Source organism: Sycon ciliatum, chromosome 1, assembly GCF_964019385.1.
Source record: "Sycon ciliatum chromosome 1, ocSycCili1.1, whole genome shotgun sequence".
Taxonomy (NCBI): Eukaryota; Metazoa; Porifera; class Calcarea; order Leucosolenida; family Sycettidae; genus Sycon; species Sycon ciliatum.
In genome coordinates, this window is record NC_088643.1 from 75035867 (window position 1) to 75060348 (window position 24482).

General features: G+C 47.8%; 3 protein-coding genes across 4 annotated transcripts; 1 reads left to right on the top strand and 2 right to left on the bottom strand.

Annotated features, from left to right (window-relative positions):
* Window positions 1-2557: 2557 nt before the first annotated feature.
* On the bottom strand, window positions 2558-8295 carry LOC135805446 (uncharacterized). Of its 2 annotated transcripts, none has more exons than XM_065319477.1 (2): window positions 7867-8295; window positions 2558-7747 (listed from the first exon to the last, which is right to left on the bottom strand). In XM_065319477.1, exon 2 carries the CDS (start codon window positions 6808-6810, stop codon window positions 5527-5529), a length of 1284 nt encoding a protein of 427 aa, XP_065175549.1. In that variant the 5' UTR covers window positions 6811-7747; window positions 7867-8295; the 3' UTR covers window positions 2558-5526. The 2 variants fall into 2 exon arrangements, with proteins under 2 accessions (XP_065175549.1, XP_065175550.1); XM_065319478.1 differs by having other exon boundaries at window positions 2558-4938; window positions 7867-8293.
* Window positions 8296-8970: 675 nt separating this feature from the next.
* On the top strand, window positions 8971-16271 carry LOC135805447 (protein MEMO1-like). The gene is made up of 9 exons (XM_065319479.1): window positions 8971-9143; window positions 9251-9332; window positions 10817-10885; window positions 11516-11628; window positions 11870-11981; window positions 12759-12901; window positions 13342-13418; window positions 14981-15085; window positions 15375-16271. Exons 1-9 carry the CDS (start codon window positions 9074-9076, stop codon window positions 15558-15560), a joined length of 957 nt encoding a protein of 318 aa, XP_065175551.1. The 5' UTR covers window positions 8971-9073; the 3' UTR covers window positions 15561-16271.
* Window positions 16272-16548: 277 nt separating this feature from the next.
* LOC135805448 (plasminogen receptor (KT)-like) lies at window positions 16549-22938 on the bottom strand. Its single transcript, XM_065319480.1, has 3 exons — window positions 22716-22938; window positions 18506-18746; window positions 16549-17097 (listed from the first exon to the last, which is right to left on the bottom strand). The coding sequence occupies exons 1-3, from the start codon at window positions 22794-22796 to the stop codon at window positions 16994-16996; spliced, it is 426 nt and encodes a 141-aa protein (XP_065175552.1). The 5' UTR covers window positions 22797-22938; the 3' UTR covers window positions 16549-16993.
* Between the last annotated feature and the right edge of the window lie 1544 nt (window positions 22939-24482).

Below are 24482 nucleotides of genomic sequence, written 5' to 3' on the forward strand. Positions count from 1 at the left end.
ACACTTGTTTATTCCGACACTTGTACTTGTACAAGTACATGCATATGAAAGAGGACCACGAGGGGAAAAGGTCGTCTCGCATTCTGTGTGTGATTATTGTGAGGTTTTGTGTGAAATTGTAATTTTCGGCTATCACATTTCGTTAATTTTTTACTTTTTAGACGGGGTCCATGGACTAGAACACAATAACTTTTTTTAGAAAACTGCCATAAAGCAGTTTTTATTGCTATAATTTCTTTTGTTTTTTTGGCTAAAGGATATAATTGTGTCACCAATGGAATGCCCAAATAAATGATGGCCTACATGTAGTGCCTCTACATGTTATTATTATTTTATTTTACTAGGGTGTTTCCCACAGACCTCTGGTCTTCTTACGGGAGCCCCTATGTACGTGTATCATATCAAATTCAATACCGTAGTATACGCAATTACGCATTGATGTGCAAGCCTTTTCTTGCAGAAAATGGAACTAGTCTTGCATACATGTATTCATGTTCTTCCGCAGGGGAATCATATGGGTCGTGGCGGTGATACTTTTTTATACGCAGGTCATTCTGTGGATGTTGCAGAATTTCATGACTCTGTCATAAATTGTCTTGTCTTTCAGAAAATTCAGGTGTCCACACCCTAAATCAGATTTACTTGAGAATTGTAACAAGGTGCGTGCCGCAGATGTTTTTGTTGATTCTGTGTTTATAATTGTAGTCATGGGTTGTCGTGATAAGGTCATCCAGCATCATATTGTAGTGAAATCGTAATCCTGTTGATGTCGATAAAACTTTTGGAAGCGGTTCAATGACTTCAAAGTGTTACAAGTCCACGATTGTCTAAAACAACACAGCAAAGTGGGAACAATAAACATGTATTAAAATGTAAACATATACATTGCTGAGTTCGACACCTCGTTCCAACAACTACACTGATCCTGAGGATATACAATGTAAGGGGCAAGGATATATGGTTGGAGGTACTGAGAGATAAACAAGGCACTCCATAATAATAATATGTTACACGACTTTGGGGGAGTATGAATGATATCCAGTCAAACCTCTTTAGGACGAACATCAAGGGACCGATGGCATTTGCTCTGTGAGTTTGTCTTAACCCTATTTTATAACGAGTGAATACAATTATTTCTCCAATAGAGACACGAATAGATTTCTTCTACAGCGAAAGATTCGAAGCCAGACCAAACCATTGACTAGTCTTTTATGAAAGAAATGAGTCACTGAACCTTTCTTTAGCAACATCATGACGGCAACTGAAACAACAACAGAGAAAATACGATACATGTACAGCACATTCTTGCAGGTACTACAAACAGATTGCAGATCGTAATTCTTGCTCTACCGGCACGCAACTTTATTTGGGGCAGTGCAATCTCGGCGCTACTCACAAATCAAACAGCCCAGACTCGAGTAAACAAATCCGATCGTACGAGATTTTCACGAGACTGCACCCATTGGCTTGTTTCGTATGAAGCAAACAAGTCACTGAATGCATGAACCTCTCCATAATGGAGATTTTCCCTGATATGCGAATTTAATTTGCATACTAATACTCGGCCAATGCGTCCTTGAACCTTTCCCTCCAGATTGGGAACTGCCAACGATGCTATGCCACTGATTCAGATTCTACCCTATGATCGGAGCACGGAATGCCGGAAGTAATCATGACCAGTGCCTTACTTGTAACGTACTACCAATGTACAATGAACATGAGTATTTCGACAACACATCTAAGCCTCAGCAGCAACATAAGCCTTACCGTCAAGAAGGTGAACTCGCGTTCTTCGCACACTGTTGGCAAGGGCAAAGAGATACGAATGGATCTAAATCCGAATAACAACAGCACACGTTTCCGTAAATGAAAGGGTGAGCATAAGCAAATGAATCGAAGGAAGCTGGTCAATTCAGAGATCACCTGTCATTGAGTATCCCGTAAAAGGAGGCCTCGACAGCAGAAAAGTTAATAGTATAGAAACGAGATCCTGTCAGCTTTTCCATTATTAATTTTATTGTATTCCACCTAAAATCAGCCCACTTTTCGTAAATGAAAGAGTCAACACAAGCAAATGAATCAAAGGGAACTGGTCAACTCACCTGTCATTGAGTAATATTCCGTGAAAAGAGGTCTCAGCAGAGCCGAAGCGAAATAAGCCAGGACACGAAATATCCGAAACAGCTCATGCAAGAAGCAGTTCCAAAGAAGGAAGTTCCTCGCGCATGCACATCCGAAAACGGACTGCACTGCATGCAACACAATGTCTGCCGTGCACGTGCACAGCATGCGGCTACCACGCGTTGGTAGATCTAATACCGAGCACCTTACGTAGAAACTTACGTAGCCTAAGTGAAGTACCGAGCACCTTACGTAGAAACTTACGTAGCATAGCGGTGTCGTTTTTTCTGCCATGTGAACACAATAATAGAAAAGCTGACAGGATCGCTTTTCTAAATGAGGTTAAAACTTCCATGCCAAACTGTTACCACCAGGGACGCGACGAGGCATCAGGAATAGAATGGTTAACCCTCACACCACAGAAGAGATGAGCCAGTGGGGTGTCGCAAGCTTATATTGAACGTGAGCACGACATGATTATTGTGATCATGATGACGTATAACATAGTTCGCGTGAAATGATCGGACTGGGCCGTCTAAGGCCGCCCATCTGTAACATAGTATGATAGGAACAAATAACGCCATCTATCGGCTATGAAAGAGCGTTTGAAAGACGACCCATGGGGTCATGTAACAATCATAAAGGCTGGGTGTACCAGTACATTGCTATGGCAACTGCATGACCACTAAGTACTCGGTAGTACCCACAAGTATATTAATTGTATTGTCTGCGGCAGCCGATGGATGTGCACCATGCGGATTTCGTGCCCATCGGCCGAGCCCGTGCCTCCCCTCCGTCCGGTAGGCGTGGGCGGGTGGGAAACAAAATTGCGTGGCGAGCACTCGCAGCAAAACAGACAACTGGCAAAATTACACCAGCCAGCAGTAGATGAGCCGTCTACGGATGCATCCGCCAGGCGAAGGGTGGCTCATACGGGATGTCGTACGCGAGTGCGACCCGAATGCGGAACTCTGCAAGAGTGCGTGCTTGCGCCAGTCGACTGCGGCGGCACGGCCGAGTGCGTATGGTCACCTAAAGTCATCTTGCGGGAATATTCCCCTGCGGGGGCGCGGCCCGTGGCGTGCTGGTTAACTACGGTTTGCGCAACGCAAACCAACATTTAACCCTCACACCACAGAAGAGATGAGCCAGTGGGGTGTCGCAAGCTTATATTGAACGTGAGCACGACATGATTATTGTGATCATGATGACGTATAACATAGTTCGCGTGAAATGATCGGACTGGGCCGTCTAAGGCCGCCCATCTGTAACATAGTATGATAGGAACAAATAACGCCATCTATCGGCTATGAAAGAGCGTTTGAAAGACGACCCATGGGGTCATGTAACAATCATAAAGGCTGGGTGTACCAGTACATTGCTATGGCAACTGCATGACCACTAAGTACTCGGTAGTACCCACAAGTATATTAATTGTATTGTCTGCGGCAGCCGATGGATGTGCACCATGCGGATTTCGTGCCCATCGGCCGAGCCCGTGCCTCCAAGAAAAGGGGGGCGTGCGGTGCTTGCGACCCGTGGCTCAGTAACGCCGCGGCATGCCTGCAGGCCTGCGAACGTACGTGCGGTAAGCTCCGCTGGACCACCGCCCGGCTGCCATCAAGGCATACTCCGGGGCACCTTGGTTCGCCATGTGCGTTGCGCCACCTGCACGGAGGGAGTGGCTACTGTAGCTGGGGCCCAGAACCCTGCGCAACACTACGTTGATGTCATTGGGCGTGAGCCATCGTCCATTGCCGAACTTGAAGAGAGGTTGTTCGTCACTACCCCATGCGCATGATCTGACGTATGCCTCGAGGGCCAGGACGGGGCATATTTGCGGGTCTGCATGGCGATGCAGCACAACCTCGCCACCGCTTGTCAGCTGCGATGTCTTCGTGCGTTGAAGCCGTAAGCTGGCTGTGGCCTGAGAGAGCACGAGGTGAGCGCGCCTGAGAGTTTTCAGGGTACCCGACCCTGCTGGCGACGGGGACGTGTACTCGCTAACTCGCAGCAGACCATGGAATGCTGTCGTCAATGCGGCCCATAGCATGAGCGTGTCGCCAGGGCTATAAGCGGAACGCTGCAGGAAAAGATGTAGTGCCTTGAGTTGTGCGGCGGTGATAGCCTGTCTCCGAGGCTGGGCAGTTGCGTGCCGTGGGAGCGATGCGCGTTCTCTCTCCAGGCCTTTCACCAGAGCGGTGAGCCGGCTGGATGGAAGGACTTCGACAGGTCCTCCCCTGCAGAGGAGGTTGTATCTGACTGCGGCCAGGTATACTTTCAAAGTGCCGGCACTGACAGAATGCGACATGGAAGCGGCAAATAGCAGGATGTCATCGTGACGCGGTGACAGCGGGTCGCGGTGAATCTGTTGCATGAACTTGCGGAATGCGTGCCAGCCCGGGGCATATGTGTGTTGCGTGGCTGCGGCCACTGAATTGGATATGAGTTGTTCGGCTCGTGCGGAAAGTGCGGCGGCTGGCGAGCCTGGCAGAGAGGACACAGGAGAAGAGATAGCGTGCCACATGCATCCACCAGTGACCGCGTATAGCAGCGCACATGCCCACATGCGCGCACATAAACACAAGCATATACACAAACATGCGCACATCCATCACCACCTGCCCTAGACAGCGGCTAGGAAGCGAGCGAGAAACACGATAGCTAGCCCTGCGTGCTGACTGGGGCCAGCGGTACGTTGCGGAGGAAGCGACTGCGGTGGCCCTCCTGCGGGAGGTTGCTTTTCTGCGGATAGATGAGCGATCTGGGCTGGCGAGCCATCATGTGAGCGGTTGCATGCGGCAACGGCCAGCGAGCCTGGAATCAACACAACAAAGGACAAAGAAATTCAGTCAGTGCGAGTGACCCTGCTTCGTACGACCCACCCCCATGAGCGCAGTCATGATCCTAGGTGTAACGGGGCTCTCTGACCGGCGGAGGCCTACTGCCATGAGGCGTGCGGATTTTGCTTGCGGCTTGCCTATTTGATTCCCCATCTAGATGTGTCTATTGCGGTGGTCTCCCTAGGCAGCGGCGGGACCGAACTGCTCCCAAAGAAAGTGCAGGCGTCTAGGGGACCTGATTCAGTCCCTAAGCACACCGGGCGGCAAATCTAGAGGACTTGACTCGGTCCATAAGCACACAGGGATGCGATTCTAAAGGACTTGACAATCCGTAAGCACACAGGGTTGAGGCAGAAATGATAGGCAGTAACACCCCGGCGAGGGCTTAACAACTAGTGCAGAGGTGCAACGGGTGGGGCGTGGCAGTAGGCTGTGCGAGCAGCGATACACAGCGGAAAAAGTAAAGGAAACAAAAGAAAACACGGGGGCAGAAGCAAAGTTCTGTGGTCTCAGGAGCAGAGCGTCCAATCTCGGTAACGGCGGACCCTGGATGGCGACTTCCTCACGCTGCGGCGTGGATGTTTGCGAGTGACGACGGACTGAGGTCGGCCCCGGGCGCCAAGAGGCGGAACCGTGGGAACTGAGCGCGGGATAGGGCATCTGCGATACCGTTGTCCACTCCGGCGATGTGGCGGATAAGCAGACAGAAGTTGTGGCGAGCGGCCGTCTGGAGGGTGCTGCGTATGAGCGCCACGACTCCTGGGTGCCGGCAGGTGCCCGACTCCCAGGCAGCGCACACGGAAGCGTTGTCGCAGTGGAGCAGGATCTTCTTCTGCGTCCAAAGCGGTCCCCACAGCTGGCAGGCGAGGGAGATTGGCCACATCTCCCTCCACATGATGGAGGTGTATGGCGGCGTCTGTTGCGTTGCGGACCATGCGCCGGCGAACCAGCGACCTTGAAAGAAGCCACCGAAGCCTAGGCCGGATGCGTCCGTGAACAACTCAAGGTCCGGTGACCTAGACCACTCTGGGTCGCGCATAAGGGCTTTGCCGTTCCAGACGGGAAGGAATTCCTGCCACCACCGGATATCGGCTAGGGCATCGCTGCTCAGGTGGACGATGGGCGATGAGCTGTGAGCGGAAGTGCATGCATCAATGAGCCGTCTAGTGAAGGTGCGTCCAGCTGGAACAACCTTTGCTGCGAAAGACAGGTGGCCCACTAGAGATTGGAGTTCCCGCCGTGAGGCGGTGTGGCGGGTGGACCATGACTGCAGCAGATGTTGCAGCGCGCGGAGCTTGTCAGTGGGAAGGCGGAGTTCCCCGGTGGCCGAGTCAATCTCGATGCCCAACACGGTGACGCACGTGGATGGACCCACCACCTTGTCGGTGCCAACTGCAGTGGGGACACCCAGGTTGTCGAACACCTGAAGGATCGTGGCCTTGTGGACTGCGGCTGTCGACGATGGCACCACAGTGGCTGGTGGTGATACCGAAACAAAGTCGTCGAGGTAGTGCTCGAGTGCGGGTATGCTGTACTTGTGGCGTAGGATCCACTCAAGCGCGTCTGCTAGGCGGTTAAACAAGCTAGGGGCGGACCGCAGACCGAACGGCAAGACTGTGTCGAAGTAATACTTCGATCTCCATTGCATGCCAAGCAGTGGCCAGTCGTCGGGGTGTACTGGACAGAGCCGAAACGCGTGCTTCAGGTCCACCTTGGTTATCAGTGCGCAGGGGCCTGTTCTGCGAACATGATCGGCAATGCAGTCGATCGTAATCAGTTTGAAGCGGTATTGGTCAGGGTCAATGAACGTGTTCACGCTGTTCCCCTGCGGGGCGGAGAGGTGCATGATCAACCGGTGCCCGCCTGATTTTTTCGGGACCACGCCGACTCCTGATGTGCGGAGGCAGGCGAATGGCGGAGCTGTGAAGGGACCGGCCGTATGGCCCCGCTGGCATTCAGTTGCGAGATATTGGTCAACGACTTCGGGGTGAGCTGTTGCAGAGGACAGATTAGCACTATGAACAGAAACATTACGAGGCCCGGTAAAACCAATGCGAAAGCCAAAACGCAAGTCATTAATCAAAGCAAGAACAAAAGAGGGGTCGGGGTGCGTGCGCAATTCATCGTGCAATACATCAATGTGGATGGGTGTGTGCGGTGCAATATTATAAATAAGACTATTAAGAGAGGATACTGCCGGGGCTGCCTTCGCGGCATCGCTATTTCTTGGCTGGGCAGGCGGAAGCTGGGTGCTCTCCCGAGCAAAACATGCATGCGTGGCGAAACTTGCACGAGCCGACGCAGGTGCCGTAGTTGTAACGGCGGCAGGTCTCGTTTGGTTTTGCGCTGGAGCTGACACCTTGCTCCTTTGGCCTGCTCCGAAAGGGCTGCGTTGTGCAGGAGGCGGTCAGGTGCCCCAGCCTCTTGCAGTTGTTGCAAAAGGGGAGTGCCTGCCCGGTAAAGCAGGTCGTGTAGAGCTCAGTGTCCAGGTCTGCCAGTGACCGGGACAAATCTTTCGACAGCGCCTGCCGCGCCCTGGTGTCGAATTCTACAACTGCTGCGAAGCGGTACTTGCCGGCGGCCTGGATGATTCGGAGTTGGTGAATCATCAGGGCTTCGGCGCATAGGTGATGTTCGCCTATGGCAATCAGGCTGAAAATGGACCACGCCTCGATCCACGTGGCCAAGTTTTCAATTTTCCGTTTTGGAGCGGCGCAGACTGCCAGTGCCCCGTCGTCATCTACCCGGAATCTCTTGGGGGTTGGTTCGGCGGCTGGTCCCGGCTTTGGGGGCAGCAGACAAGCAATATCGACATACTCGATCCGTTTTATTTTGTCAATGGCTTCTGGGGCCACATGCGCAATACAAGCGGGGGTGTGGTGCATTACATCCGGGAACATACCGTTTGCTCCAGTCTCGGAGTCAGCCGCGTGGTGTCCGGCCGGCGGGCTGTTGCCAAGTGCTGCTGCAACGCTGGCAGCCACAATCTCGGCGATGGAGTCCCTCTGGGCTGCTGAGAAAGCCATACTAAAGTTCTAAATGTTGAGGAATAGAAAACAAAATTGCGTGGCGAGCACTCGCAGCAAAACAGACAACTGGCAAAATTACACCAGCCAGCAGTAGATGAGCCGTCTACGGATGCATCCGCCAGGCGAAGGGTGGCTCATACGGGATGTCGTACGCGAGTGCGACCCGAATGCGGAACTCTGCAAGAGTGCGTGCTTGCGCCAGTCGACTGCGGCGGCACGGCCGAGTGCGTATGGTCACCTAAAGTCATCTTGCGGGAATATTCCCCTGCGGGGGCGCGGCCCGTGGCGTGCTGGTTAACTACGGTTTGCGCAACGCAAACCAACATTTTTGAGTGACCCGCCTCATATTATAATTATTCAGTGATATTGAAGTGATATGTAGCGCTATGGGAATGGGTGTGTCCACCCGAATTCTTTTCACAGATGAAGCTGCAGGAAGCCTCAGCCCTTCTTTATATTTTATTTAGTTAGTTCAATCCAGGGAGTAGTACAATACCATGTACAGCTGCTGTATAGGGCTTGAAAGTGCTACGTCACAGCATAGCAACAATTTCAAAAATTCAAAAACTGGATCCACTTGGATCCAGTTTTTGTATGGATCCAAGCACATTTCAAGTCGTCTTACTCACAGCAAGGTGATGTAGCCAGTGAAACTGACTGATTTGGCTACTGGGGGCGGGGTTACAACTGGTGGCGAAGTAAAATTCACCCCTGCATACGACATGAGTGGGTTGCTATGCACCCACATACTGAGGCAATAGCAAAGTCACACCTTAGTGGATCCAAAATAGAAATCTGATGTCAACTTACTACTCCCTGGCCGTTTTTGACGTCATCACTTTCAAGCCCTCCCTGGTTCAATCCAACCAATCTTGACGTCACGACTAAGAGTCCATGACCATGATGACGACATGTACATGCGCCTTGCTTGTGATCGTGAATCTGTTTCAAATCAAAAAACCAAAAAAATGAAAATAATGATCCATGTTTCATTCACTGACTTTGTTTTTTTTCTGAAGAACCTCACGACTTCTTATGTGCCCGTCAAAGAAGCCTTGGTGAACGGTTTGCCTGTCTGCCATGACTGCATCATATCAGCATTCGAAGACAAGGAAGGCTACCCACGCAGGCAGCTGGTATGACAGCCAGGGTAAGTTCATTTGCCCTTGTTTGTTCGCACACGAAATATCTTTCCACCACAAGCACTCCTGCAAGTCTTTATTCATTCTATTTTGGTCTGAATATCTACTTCTTCAGGTGACGTGCTTTCGTCGAAATTGAAAGCGTGGCTGGAGAATGCCAGTCCATCTCATGCACCAGCTCGTGCTATTATAGCACCGTATCCTTCACTGTCCAGCAAGCACCCTGAGGTGTAGCTGAATGATTGATGTGATGGCAGGCAGATGTACAGTGGAGGCATTGGTCGCACAGCTTTTCAGTGCCAAGAAAGGCTGCTTGCATACACGCACATGCCTTGGTTTTGACCAAATATGGGCTACGTTGTGCATGACCACAGGCAGAATTGCGTACAGCATAAAATCAATATTTCGCCACTCGCAGCCTTCTTGGTGCTGAGTCGAATGGTTGTGGTCCGAGGAAGCTGGGACACTCCGCATGTGGTTGAATGGTGCATCGCAGCCTTCTCGGATCAACACCATTCGCCACAGCACCCAGAAAACTACCAGTTCTGAAAGTTTCATCTTCGCCTGTCCCTCAATAAGAACGAAAGGATGCTTCCTGTGAAATTTTCCATGCAGACCCCGATCTACAATCATTATTGTAGTAGGGCTCACTCTTCCTATTTCGGTGGAGGTATGTGAATTTGATGGGGAATATAGGATGAACGGAGCTCCGCAGTCTCCTCAGACTAGTGCAACCATCTCAGCACCCAAAAGACTACAAACTAAAAGAGTGAGTTACGTAAATAAGCGACAAGGCAACAACAGTTTCAGTCATTGTTTTCACATTGTCACAAAAAAGCCGTTACACGTGTCAATTCAGCTCGTTCTTTGCAATTTAAAAATGGTTGAATTTAGATTTTTAGGGTATGTAGCAACTGGCAATCTAGAACATGATTGTACACTGTATAAAACGAAGAGAACACCATTCACCGCACTGACTGGGAACAGACCCATCTACAAGAGAATAGATAGTTTGATGTTCATGTACATGATTTCAATTAGCCCCTGCTTGTTTACTTGTTTCAAGCATGTTGTTCATGTCGTCGTATAGCACCGTACCCATCATTCTTCATCACAGAGAATTCCTGTGTATGTTCGGTGTCCTCTGCGGCCTTCCAATTCCATTATGCAACAGTACAGCTTGTAGGTCAATGGCTGTGGCTAGTGGCACAGTCTCGTGCACATGTACCGGAAATACCAGCAAATGATTAAATTTGTAATGTGGCCTTGGACCATTGAATCACTGTGTTCGTAGGTGTGAATCACAGTAAAACTGCCCTAATCCGCACGCGCCGAATTAAATTATTTAGGCACACCCGTCTACCGAGAACCTTTTTCAGACCTACCTGGAGTCGCAAAAATTGGCTTTTCAGCGAAAACGCCCCCGCCCCCCTAAACTATCGACTGGCATAAAACATGTTTTCTTGCATGCAGTATGTAATAAGTATGTACATGTGTTTTTTCTGAGTTACGGGCAGTTCCTAGTTACGGGCACTGCTCGATCCCAACGTGCCCTGATTAAGGGAGATCTACTGTACCGTAAAATAGTACCAGTACAGGTACTACTGTAGTAAATTGTGGTATGTGTGATCACTGCTCTCGATCTCCTGCTGATATTGTCCTTGACGAGATGTGTTAAAAGGCATGCTGGCTACTCGTATAGCGGTCCATGCGCTGCGTTCGCTTACCGCCAGGTTGTACCAGAAAAAGTGTAAGTTGACGTCAGACAAGATCCTTGCCGGTTGTTGCACATTTTGACCCCGCTAATATTTGCACAACTGCACAGGACAGTAGCCAGGCATAGATTGGTTATCGGAACACTTTGTGAGACCAATCCACATTTGCGTAATGTCAACGATTTGGATGGTGTTACTGTATTGCTTGCAAATAACATTGATGTCATGTGACATATTGAGTGGTCTTGTACAGTGAAGCCCCATGTCATTCTACAGTTGTGCTATTGTTATTTCCAACCTAAAATGCATATTCTGGAACCCTGGATTTGATGGGAATGCTGGTGGAGGTACGCTTGTAAAAAATGCGGTGATGTCAACGGAACTGGTCCAGGGCGCCAGCTTTGCACTTTAGGTCAAAGTTCACCTAGTGCAACGGTTACTGTACTTGCTGCATTTTGTTGTTTTGGTCATTTTCTTCTGCTTTGCTGCTGAATCTTTCACAATGTCAAGCACCCTGGACATGTAGCTGTGTATGTGATTGAAGCCTGTACTTGAATCTGTGCGCTACAAGTGCTGAAGCTGGAAATATTCCATATTTATGTGCATTGATCAATGTGTCGCTCTGTGTTTGCCACTGACTGCTGCTCACGTTTGTGCAATTGCAGAAAATGTGTTTTCATCCTCGGCCCGTCTCATCATTACTATCTGAAGACTTGTGCACTGGCGTCCGTCGACGCTTATGAAACTCCTCTGTACAACCTCACCATTAACAAGAAAAGTGAGTCATGGCTGAGGCTCTCAGACTGCTTTGCTTGACTTGTGGAGGGGTGTGGTATCATTGTAGTGGAGCGAGGGAGAACGAGAGGTTGAGAACAGGTACGTGAGCTATGGCGGTGTGCATGTGCGTCTGCTTGCTTGGCACTCAGCCTGTCCGTGTCACTTGGACATTCTGGCCGTGATTAAATTCATGTATGTACGGGTCACATTCGAATGATTCGATCCTCTCTTTCTTTCCACAGTTTATCAAGAGCTGCGTGGCGCGGCTTCGTTTGATTCCATGACTCATGGTGATGACGAGGCAGAGCATAGCATGGAAATGCACTTGCCCTACATAGCCAAGATTATGGAAAGGTAAGAACTGCGAACGGCGAACTGTGAACTGCACTTGCAATTCTCCACCATCTGGCTCTTGGCACGTACACGCATGAAAGCTGTCCCCATGCTGATTTTCTGCATGCTTGTTGTCTTCGTTCCAAGACTTCAGCTACACATTCTGTGCCACTATTGTACACATACATAGCAAACTGCTTCGTTCTAGTGATGCCAAGAACAGCTGTGCTATTCTCTGTGCAGGTTTTGCATTTCATCAGCATGTCGTCCTAACTAAGTACAGTACAGTCAACTTCGTGAATATTGAATAACAACCTAGGGTATGACAACAACTCGCGAAAATTAATAATTATAATAATAATTATACAGTCTTCAGACTTCCCTCAACTAATAAGTGACCATTTGACTGCCTACTTTCAACCTCGCGAATGACGACAACTCCCCGAACAACGACACTTGTCTCATTCTCGATCGAGGGTCTTTTTTCGCAAGGTTGGCTGTACATGATGTAACCGTGGAGTGTCATAATTTCCCAGCACGACCTCCTGCTTCAGGCTGCATGCAGAGCAGAGAATCATACGAACTATTTACACCACACAAACTTGACACGAACTTTGGATTTTTTGGAGTACCGCAGTGTGATCCAGGTCGTCATCTTTCACCACAGACTCTGAAAGTCTGACTGCATTATCAACCCTTGCTCTCTACATTCGAAAAGTCTCGCAATTCAGAATGCAAGTCCTCATCTCTATTATCTCTTTGTCCTGCTGTGCTTTTTTTTCTGTCAATTGACTACAGTCGTCGTGATAATTTCACAATAGTCCCCATTCTAGTTGGTAGCTTGAGTCACGACACGGAGGCGAAGTATGGCGCTATCCTTGCCAAGTACCTCGCTGATGACGAGAATCTATTCGTTGTGTCATCCGACTTCTGCCATTGGGGTATGTGGTGACATCCTGCTCTTGCGATGGTACAGCTGATGTGCTGCATCGTCTTGCATGTGTCTTGCTTCAAGCAGTGCTTTTTTTTCTCTTTGCCATAATATCACATGTGTAGCAGAATTTGCACGCAATCAGCTGCCATTTTCTCGGTGCGACCACAGTTCACTGTTGTTCTAGGTTTTTTTGTTGAATAATGGAGTGTGGTGGTGGGGCCCGTTAAGCTCAGCCGACCACAGGTCTCGGCATACTAAAATGTACCGGGTGTAGAGTGGAATGCCTGCCTTGGCTTGGAACTACTTTTTTTTATGTACTTTGAAGTACATGTACGTGTATGATGTGCCTGATGTGCAGTGTGTTTTGTTTGCATGTTGGATGTGCAGTTTGTTAGCTTCACCGGAATCTGAGTTTTGTTGTTGTAATGTTTTGCTTTTTGCCTGCAGGGAAGCGCTTCAGATACGTAGAATATGATAAAACAAAGGGCAAGATCCATGAATCTATTGAGTGTATGGATAAAGAGGTATGTACAACTGTATGTGTGTGTGTGTAACCTGGGTTTCGAAGGGAAAGTGCCACTTGTAGTCCTTCCTTGTAGCAAATATGTGTGTGTGTGCACATGTGTCATGGCCTGAGCAGACTCTTCTTTCTTCCGCCTTCTTTTGAAATGGCAGGCATCCCCACGCTGCTGCTCTGTATTGCATATTTGCTGTCATATTGCCGAGAGAGATTCCACTTGCAGGGAGAGGGGGGGGGGGGGGGGGGGGGAGTCCTGGACAGTAATTTGCTTCTACATGTACAATGTACAGTACGGATCGGCTATAGCGTTGGTGTTTGATTTTCGTGAAAATATCACTATAGGCGATATATTACTATAGGCGATATGCATACTTAGGTATGCCTGACAAATGCGTGTATGGTGTCATTCGAATCAGTGCAGCGAGCAGAAGCGTGCTGTGCATGTGACTGTTCAATACGCGCCGGGCAGAGCTACTTCCTGCGGAAGCAAAAACTTCGTGACTTTTTGACATGAGTTTTCAAGGAATGTGTTCTTTTGGATGAGAAACACTTCAACACATTCAATCGACATATCAACAATATCTACAGGATCGATTAGTGGGAGTAGAGTCTCAGTCTGGGTCGCCATCGCTCGACTCATCACCGCTTAAACCGTTCCAAGTGGCAGGTCGATCGACGCGTGATGTCGTATGTCACGGAGAAGCTTCTCCGCGTCCCTGATCGTCTTCGCTGTTACCTGAATGCCTTCTCCAACATCTCGGCGGAGACCACGGTAGCGCTTCAGCGCTGGTACTCATTACTGCCTCCAATCTCGCTCGAGGATGCCCCGAAACAACAAGCACAGCCAACGCCAAACATTTCGAATTTTCTCCGAGGGATATCATACTCGTACCAGCGCTTAAGCCCTGGCTGCCGCGATCAGATCTCGCCATGTACGATGTATACTTTTTTATGATCATCACTATAGCCGATGAAAAATGCATGCAGTAAGATCATTTTGACACAGAAATCGTATCACTATAGCCGATATATTACTATAGCCGATTATTACTATAGCCGATCCGATATGTATAGAAAGGGGTGGTTTACGAAAATGAATTTGAGAATACGATCACTACAAGAGGTATATTACTATAGCCGACAACCCTATAGCCGATCCGCACTGTATGTGGACAGGCTGGTCTACCCGATCAGGACTGAGACCTCTACAGCAGATTTTTTCAAATTGGTTGCTGGATGTTTCTGTGGCGCACTTCCAAAATTTGTATGAAACAATGATTGACAAAGATCCAGCAAGTGTGTGTGTATATATAATTATTATTATGTAATCATTATATGTGTGTGTGTGTGTGTGTGTGTGTGTGTGTGTGTGTGTGTGTGTGTGTGTGTGTGTGTGTGTGTGTGCGTGTTTGTGTGCGCGTGCGTGTGTGTGTGTGTCTGTCTGTGTGCCTGCGTGTGGACTGTATGTCTGGCTGTGTTTCCTATGAGATACGGTTTATTTTTAGAAGTGTACAGTTAGCCATGTGGCTGGATTACAAGAGTGTGTCTTTCTCTGTTTCCCTTCAGGGCATGGAAATCATTGAGAGCCTCAACCCCAGGCACTTTGCCTCGTACCTGTTGCGAACAGAAAACACAATTTGTGGGCGCCATCCGATAGGAGTCTTCTTGAATGTGAGTACTGGTGCTTGTACTTGCTTTGTGGCATAGGACTCAGGTCAGGGAAGACCCTGTAAAATCTCACATTCTTGACTCACTGAGTCTACTGACACCATCGTCCCCTGCTAGTGAAAGTGCTGTGGTAATATAGGTTGTAGATAAGCCTTGTTTCTACTTACTTTGAGTTACTCCTTTTAAAATGCCCCTGTTAAAGCGACCTAGTACAATTACGCACATTTCTTTCTTCTTCAATTTGCTTTTTATGCTCTGTTTGTCTGTGCCTGTTCCTTGTTACCCACCGCAGGCGGTTGACGTCATGCGACGTGACTACCCTGCACTGCAACCGTCAATGAAGTTTACAAAGTATGCCCAGTCCAGTAAAGCCACATCCGCAGACGACAGCTCAGTTAGCTATGCATCTGGCGCTCTGGTCGTAGCGAATGCGCCGACCGAAGCAAAGTCAGCAGCGGGTGCACAAGCCAGTAGATAACTACTTTGTTCACGGAGCTGATGATTCTCTCTTTTTCTAGTTGCTGTGTCAATACCTTATTTGGCAATATGTTATTCACCTTCTCCGCTTTTAGTTCTTGTGTATCTTTAGACTTATTCTCCACTTACACTAAGCTGCTTGTCTACGTCTGCTGATGCTACATACACGCGCGCGCGTACTCCCCCCCCCCCCCCCCCCGTCCAATTTCTTCTTTGTCATTTAGTACTTGATATATTAGCCAGATGAACAGGTTATCTTTCAAATCACCAATGCCAGCATGTTTATTCGTTGCTCGTTCGCCAGTTGTTCCATTTACATGGCCACTTGCAAGGTCATCACAGCAGACTCTGTTTTAACGTTATCCCATTTTACTCTCCAGGCTGCAACTAACTGGTGGTCTGCTGTGTTCTGTCGTGGTCATGTGTACCTCATATGAACACATTTCTGTTTTATTTGTACCCTATTTTACCTCCTCTTTTCAACATGTACAGTATGTTTGACAGTGTGTTTTCTTTTTGTTCCAGGAAGATAACTGGGACTGGTGTTTTTGTCATGTTTCAACGATTGTGCCATCATTGGCTGTCATGTAGTTTGTACTGGTACATGTACTGGTCTGATTTTAACAATTATGCTGACTTTACTCCGGCTTATGGTTTGCTTTTCGGTTTTTTTCTGGACGAGGGATGTTCAATGAAAGCCGATCAAAACGAATGCAATGTGTTTTGTGTTACTTATGTTCCGATGGCCGGACCAATTCAGTCACTTCTACTGGCTTTTCAAGGGGAACTGGTAGGACTACCATGGTGGTCGAGGTGGCATCTGTGCATTAATTAATTGTACATGTACATGCATGCATTGCACTTCTTCAACATGATTCGAAAATGTGGATGTATGCGCAGAGGGACCCATCCGCGAGTGCACAATCAAGGACGCTCAGCAGATTGCAGTGGTGCCCAAGTGCGGTGAGATGCACCCTGCACAGAATGGATAGCGCACTCGCTAGTATGCACACAGCATAGCGTATATCATTATCAGATGCTTGGACACAAATGGTATCCCAAAGTCATTTATAAACTAATGTATGATATGCAGAGCACATGGAAGTGGTCTGAGTCTTGACAGTACATAAAAAGTAGAATAAGAAAGGAATGCTGTGGGGATGCCATATCATGAGGCGCACAAATCTATTGCGGTTTTCAAATAGACAGCATTGAAACGACCGCAAACAACAAACAAACAAACAAAAAAACCTAGAAATCGGTGCAAAGTTCTATAAGTTAATCTGGCTTTTACACACTGCACTACAGTGGTGTGAAAGCCGAGGCCAGCAGTGTACAACTTGCCTATTGAGAAACCAGTCTGGATAGCAGAGCAGAATCTCCATGTTCATGTTGATGGCGACACCAATCATACGATGCCGGGTGAGCGGAAATCTAAATCGTTTTTCTTAGCTCTTCGTCGATCTTGCGAACTGACGGTGGACCAGCTGGAATACCAATGAGATCTTGCTCGTCAGCCATAATCTTCTCTGCCCCAGCTGCAAAGGCACAACCATAAGCAGGAAAGACCACAGACTGTCACAATGGCGCAGTTCATAGGACGCTTGCAAACTAACTTGCCATAGCAAGCACATGATTCCCTGGACTATGGCACAGAACACGGAACCAAACACGATACCAAGAGCATGCACTAGCAACAGTCACGTACATACTCGAGTGACACTCGGCGTGCATGTGAAATATTTTCGGTTCCAGACAAAGCACCCCCCCCCCCCCCACACACACACACATTGAATGGGAGACGCACATGAAAGTCCAAAGCCCACATAGGGAAACTGGTCATCCCACCAGTGGCGGATCCAGGGGGGGGCCCAGGGGGCCTGGGCCCCCCCTTTGAAAATTTCGACCTTGGTCTAGGATTACAGTAGACTGTAGAATGAGCGCTCGAAATTACTTGGCGTGTCAAGTGGGTCACGCGTGCTGGGTACTTTTATACGTGTCCGATCACTCCGGTACATGGTGTCACGCACCGAGCATGAGTCTGTACTAGTCAGCGCGCTGTGTACCGGTGTACAACTACTGTACGCACTGCGACCTGAGGACACGGCCGCACTTCAAACATGTGAAAAACGTGCCAAAAATGCAGGGCCTGGTACATAGTGCAGCGATCGCGTTGGGCTGAAGTCCTGTTTGGTGCACGGTGCTGTCGACTTCGTCCTTCCTTTTTTCTTTTTCAATTGTCAGAAACTACAAGTATACGCTCTCTAGCTCTCTACTTCGCTTGTAGCCAACGGGTTACCTTCAGATATGAGATGAAGAGGAAAGGGTCTGACATCAGGTCGTTCTTCAGTGGACCGGTAGATAAGAGAGCTCGCGTTGGAGAGCCGTCCAAAGGTCCGTCGCGGCCGCTGTCGAGTGGAAATGTTCCAGTGCAGTTTGAAAATGTCGTGAGAATGGAATAAAACTAGAAACCGGCGGATTCTGCTCGAAAAGGTGGCATATTCTGCTCGAAAAGCAGTGAAATTGGCAGAATCATACAAACCTTATGGCGGGCAATTCCTCGAATTCTGCTCCATACTATAGTATTTTTATCCACATACCAAACATCCATAAAACTTACCAGAAAAAGTACCGAATTCTGTCAATTTTTCTGCCGGCAGAATCCGCCGGACCCTAAAAACAACTGCTCTTCACAGCTTCAGGACTTTGTTGTTGTTGTATTTGTTGTTTTGTTTTGGGGGGGGGGGGGCGGATACCTTGGGCCCCCTCTTCGGCCAAGTCCTGGATCCGCCACTGCCCACCACGTCATGGCCCTGTTCGGTGTGGCAATAAATATTGCACGAAGATTCACAAACAACCTCAGAAGTTTGAGGGAGATGAAACAGGAGGAAGGGCAGAAGTTGAGAGTCAGGAAAATCAAAATGATGACATGTGATATGTACTGACCGCGAATTCTGTTCATCTTTCCATTGTAGCACATATCCCATTGGTAAGCGGTGACAAAGGAAATTGGAAGCAGTGGAGCAAACACTGCCGGGTTCTTGGTCTTGCGGAACCCACCGATGCACGCACCAGACACGACCAGCGCAAAGGTCGCATACCAGTTGAACATCTCACGGCCGCGAGCCAGCTGCATGGCCACCTGGCGATCGCGCAGCATCAGCTGCAGCTTGATTTGCCGCTCCATCTACAGAGCAGCACAAGAAAAACGACAACAAACACAATGCACTGATGATTTTAGATGCTTTGTATGGAGTGGCAAAGCTGTGGCGGAGTGGCAGTGACCGAGCAGTTGAGCACTGGGTCACTGCAGCAGTCAATCTGTTGAATTCTTGAATTTAACTCTCTCCCGTTCAGTCTCCAACCTGGCCAATTTTCTGGAAGAAAGAGGCTAGATACTAAACCCCTCCAAAGCTCACGTTCTGGCCCTACATGCGTCCCGCAGGCAGCCCTTGCTACTTTTAAAACATAGAATGCAATGGAGATCCCCTTGCTCAGACCACAACTGCTCGATATCTAGGTCTGCATCTCGACTCCCAGCTTCGGTGGGAGATTCAAGTTGCGACTATCACACGGAAGACCTCCCAGAAACTGACAGCGCTGCGAGCCATTCGCTCCTGCTTAACTGAGCAACACACCCTGTTATTTTACAGATCGCTAATAATACCTGACATGTTATATGGATCCAATGCCTTCTTCTCGGTTCTCTCTGCGCACCAACGGCATCAGCTTTCGGTCCTCGACAAGCGATGAATCTGCTGCGTTGCCAACCAGCCATTCCCCTCCCACACAGATCCCATCTACACACGTCTTGGCCTCATCCCCATCATCCAAAACGCCCATTGTAAACTCCGCCTCCTCATGCTTCGTATCCACACCGCCAGAATTAGCAATCTCCTGTCCAAGAGCCTATGTCGCCCACCTGAAGGTGTCACTCGGATCAATGATCCCAATGCGTACGTTGTCCCTGCCACCAGGCGAGTCTCTGGTGACTGTCAGCCGCTCATTTTTGCTGTTAGATTATGGAACGCCCTGCCCCAAGAGTTCAAGTCCCTCGCCTGCCATAGATCATTCGAGAGACTTTTGAAGGTTTATTTCTATGGTTAGCCAGCATCTAGGCTTGGATTTGGAGTCGTCCTGCGAAGTGACTCAACTGTAGTTTTGGTTTCGTTTTGTTTGTCTTTTGTTCTTTTTCCTTTTTCCCTTGTACTTTTTTCTATCTTCTTTTTGAGTGTTTGCAGTCTGTGTTTTTCTCTCTTTCGTGGAGGTTTGTTGTATTCTTGGGTTTTAACTTTTTGAGTCTTTTGACCGTTACTGTATCGCCATCATAATATTGGGCATCAATGCCCGTTTGGTCTGCGATACAAAATAAAATTTCAACAACAACTGCCACTCCGCTGAAGCTTTGTCACTCCATACAAAGCATCTAAAAATATGACATAATCACATCTCTATATCCAAGGTCAAATGACAGGTCTAGTACGAGCATATAATACTAATAGTGCAGAGACCTTAAGATAGTACAGCCCTCTATATCCCATAGTGTGTTATAGAGGGTTTTTTCAAGGACGAACCAACGGTCACTTTTTGGGATCACGTGTGAGAAAATTTTGAATCGCTGGTGAACAGGCGAATCCCATGTCACATTGAGTTTGTAATGGAATGGACGCGTGGAGGTGAAAGAAGCACTAGGATGGTGCTCAACTTCATGTCCGACACTCCTGTTGACTCAGAGCAGCTGCCAGGAAGCCCTTCCATGGCTTGGGCGAAAAAGAACAAGCTTCAAAATCGCTCCAAGCACTGGCGGAGACGAACCTGTCATTGTTCGTATACTTTTCAATGTGTGACCTGTTGTTCACCACAATCTTGGGGTGAGCGCCGCTGACAGGCACGGCGCCGCGTCCTTGAACAAGCTCTATAGACCAGGGTGTTTATATCCCATAGTACCGGTATGTTATAGACCTGGGTGTTTATATGTATATAATACAACCCAACAGTACGCTTGTACGTGAAATATAAACCGACATACAAACCGAGGCGAAGCCGAGGTTTGTATGATGGTTTATATTTCACGTACAAGCGTACTAGTGGGATGTATTATACTTATGCTGACCTTCATACAAACTGACAGTCAACTTCTTCCTGTTTCTATGGTGGCGGTCTATATGGGGTTTGTATGAGGTTTAGGCCATCATTTTTTATATCTATGACTATGTTTCGCGTCGTCCGCACGCATATGTTTTGCCTTTTTTTAGGAAAAAAAATAAAAAATCGAACATGCACAGTGAGTGTACGATTGTGCGAATCATCAGTGTCGACTGGTTGCATATGGCGAAGCTAGGATTCAGAAATGGCCTCGAGGCCAGCGTTGGTAAATCATTTGTTCGGCATCTGCGAGCAGTATTCTATGAGCTTACACCAGACCGCATCGATCGCCTCAAGCTGAGAGGATGCGTCGTTCCGGACCTCTTTGCACCGCTGCTGAAGTCTGAGTACTGTACAATAATCCAGCGAAACATGGGCACCAACGGTTGCCTCCTCTGTCCAAAGTGAATATTTACTCACACTGATAACCCAGATGTTGTGCTTGGATGTAGGATTTTTCTTTCGAATGTACACCATGCACAAGGTATTGTGCTATGTACAGTGCTATACCTGATGAGCCTTTTTTATTATTTTGCATTTTTTTCCACCTCTCGCATAATGATTCTGGAAGTTGAACTGACGCGAAACATACCGTATTTTTCCGGTTGTAAGTCGACCTTTTACGACTTAAAATAGAAGCAGAAAGGGTGGGGGTCGACTTACAACCGGGATTCGACTTATAACCGGGAACTATCAGTATCTTACAAAAAATGACCTGCACTGCATTCACGGATGCACCATGTTTACACATTTTTGCCAGTTTATTGGCCTTTTTCAAGGATTGGGACGTTATATCCTCCAATAAGGAATGCTGACATGATTTGTTGATGTGTTAGTACCAGGAGGTGGTTAGTAGTGCTTCTTTGGGTGAAAACTTTAAAACACAGAATTGAGACCTCCAGATAGGGGGGTCGACTTATAACCGGGGTCGACTTACAACCGGTAAAATACGGTAGATATAAAAAATGATGGCCTTATACGCCCAGTATAAGCCGCCAGCATGATGGGCAAGTTGACTGGAAGTTTGTATGAAAGGTCAGCATAACCCATAGTACCGGTATGTTATAGACCAGGGTATTATACACCGTGGTTTCACTCTGCATGTACATTGTTCTTGCCGGGAAAAGAATATGAGGTTACACAAGTAATGCTAGACTACCGTAAAAGACCGTAAATAATTACGTATTTACTTTCGAATTTAGTGACACAACCCGTACTAACTTTCGGGCGGGTACTGACTTTCGGGCGCGAACTAACTTTCGGACCTGACTTGTGTGTAGTGGAGAAGTCATTTTCATGTCGATGTACATGTACATGCTACGTGCTGCATGTGCGCACCGTACCGGTACTTATTTCGGGCAGTATGTTTATCGGGCTTGACTTGACTTCAACAGACAGAGCCAAAAGAATGAAGGGGGTATTTCTTTCGGGCAGGTACTTATTTACGGACTTACTACCACTTTTATGTCAAAAATTCAAAAAATTCACGTAAAATTCGACGTGTTTTACGTGAGTTGACTGTCCTGCACGTAACTTCGTGACGCGGGTTTTTGGAAGTTTCGCTTGGTTATCCCGATCGAATTTGTGTGAGTTTCCGTAGTTTTATCGAGTTTTATCGAGTTTGTTGGAAGATTTGATATTTGTGCGAACTTAACCTGAATCCTGCCAGGCAAAATTTCACGTCACATCGCACGTGTAACTTGACCTCTAAAAATTACACGTAACGTGAGATTTGCACCGCGTTTTGAAAAAAGGCAAAAAAGGTGTAACTTAACCTCTCTACTGTTACCAGTAATCGTACGTCACAATAATGCAACTCCATGAGTGACTATGGCAAAGAATAGTCATGTATGTACAGGATAAAGATAAAATAATCTGTGCAATGCAACACAATGTATGTGGACGACGGTTTCAATTTTCAAGTAAGTGCCTTTTCACTGCTTCTTTAAATACAGCAAATTTGAAACTTCGCCACAAACTTCAAATAATAATAATAATTACTAGTACTTACCATATTACGCTGCATTGAAGCTTGAACCTCTATTTGCTCCTTCATATTCTCCTTCATCGCTGATCCAATCACACTACCCATGGCTGCGTTTTCCAGCGAGATAACTCTTTCCTTTAGAAACTCAATCAAGTTATTTTTATTACCTGCCCTACTGCTGGTAATAATTCAAAAAAAGCACCTTCTCGCTCTTTTTTCACTATTCACTTTTCCACTCCATCCAAAGTCTTTTGTAGTGTCAAGTTTTTCACGTGGCAAGTTCACGTAGTCTACGTAGATTCTCTATGTAGCCGGCCTTGTTATGTAGGTTACGTAACGACTGCGTACATACATTTCTGTACATGACTCGTGCTTGTGTGTGACTCTCTGGCAGACTCTGCTTTCTGCCGCACTGGCAGTTGCTGAAGCTCGGATTGTGGTCTGATCCAGCTCAGAAGCCGGCAGTATTTTGTGTGGGAACTGAACGGATTTTTGTCATCAAGTGTACAGTGTTTTACTCTCTCATTGCTTTTTGATCCATGTTAACGTTATGTGTTTTATGGTGTTTTTATGTCCTGTATTTTTTTCACGCGGAGAAGGCGGACGCGTACCGGACAGCCCGAATTCGCGAACCGTGCCCATTTTCAATGTTTTGAGTTTTGCCCGTACATACATGACTTGTACAATCATGTACAGTATACGGTAACCAGAAGCCCCCCCCCCCAAACACACACACACACAGACTCCGAAAGAAAAGAAATCCGGTGCAAAGACAGACGATAACGGATACAACCGTATTCCCGAAGGGATTGTATTATGTTATTTATGTACTCTTGGTACCACCATGGGATACTAGTAACGGCCTACTAACTTACTCCCAGTATTCATACGGTCACGAGGCAGTTTTCCGGGCCAAGTTCTCAGTGATGCGTCCTCTGTTCTTCTCAGGCCCCTCCTCTTACCATGCTCACCATGCTTACCAACCGTGAACGATGAACACACCAACACACACTACACTGATGTGGCTACAGTAGAGTCGCGCGCTGAAGAATGTCGAGCCCAAGAACGTCCAGCCTGAAATTTGGCACCACAGACTAAAGCTAAGAACGGCGGTGTTGGTTTTCTAGCAGCTTGTGGGATACATATGATCCAGTATGGTTTGTTTCTAAGAACGTGCTATAAGAACACAGCCAGATTTCTGAAAAATAAGAACGTCCCAGGCTAACCCCTTGGAAACAACGTTCTTGGGCGCGCGACTCTACTGCGTGTTTAGACTCCTCGCAAACGTATCGTTTTGCCGTCCTTAAACAAACAGTCCATTGGGGAGAAGGGGGGGGGGCACAAGACGATGAACATGACATCAGTCACACATACAGGCAAATAGCACACACGCCTTTGGAGGTGGTACGGCCGGAGGGGCCGGGATGTCCCCCGGATTTTTTTGAAATTAGGGTACAAAATCCTGCATTCAGGGCGAAAAAGTGGTCCGGCTTTGGCCGGACCGGCTGCTACGCCCCTGGTATAGCTATGGCATAATCGGACAAGCTTAGCGATCCATGCCGTTCAGCACAGCGCTATAGCAAGCAATGTCCGTGTGGGGGTTGGGGGAGTCACGTGTGAAGGGAAGGATCGCTGTTCATTTCAGGGACGACGCCGCGTAAAGCGTTTGTGACGGGCCTCTATGGCAGTCTCCGTCAGTGAAAGCCGAAAGGGCAATACGCGGCACTGACACAATCACAAGCATCAACCTACAGTCCATTCAGAAAAAAGATGATATCCTAGCTTTTGGCC

Bases quoted from the DNA above. Each gene is read 5' to 3' on its own strand.
- LOC135805446 (XM_065319477.1), bottom strand. From the start codon at position 6,810: ATGCACCTCTCCGCCCCGCAGGGGAACAGCGTGAACACGTTCATTGAC.
- LOC135805447 (XM_065319479.1), top strand. From the start codon at position 9,074: ATGACTGCATCATATCAGCATTCGAAGACAAGGAAGGCTACCCACGCA. The intron at 11,982-12,758 runs GTAAGAACTGCG...AATTGACTACAG, and splicing joins ATAGCCAAGATTATGGAAAG to TCGTCGTGATAATTTCACAA. The intron at 15,086-15,374 runs GTGAGTACTGGT...TACCCACCGCAG, and splicing joins CGATAGGAGTCTTCTTGAAT to GCGGTTGACGTCATGCGACG.
- LOC135805448 (XM_065319480.1), bottom strand. From the start codon at position 22,796: ATGGGTAGTGTGATTGGATCAGCGATGAAGGAGAATATGAAGGAGCAA. The intron at 18,747-22,715 runs GTAAGTACTAGT...GCTGCTCTGTAG, and splicing joins CTTCAATGCAGCGTAATATG to ATGGAGCGGCAAATCAAGCT. The intron at 17,098-18,505 runs GTCAGTACATAT...GTGCCTTTGCAG, and splicing joins AAAGATGAACAGAATTCGCG to CTGGGGCAGAGAAGATTATG.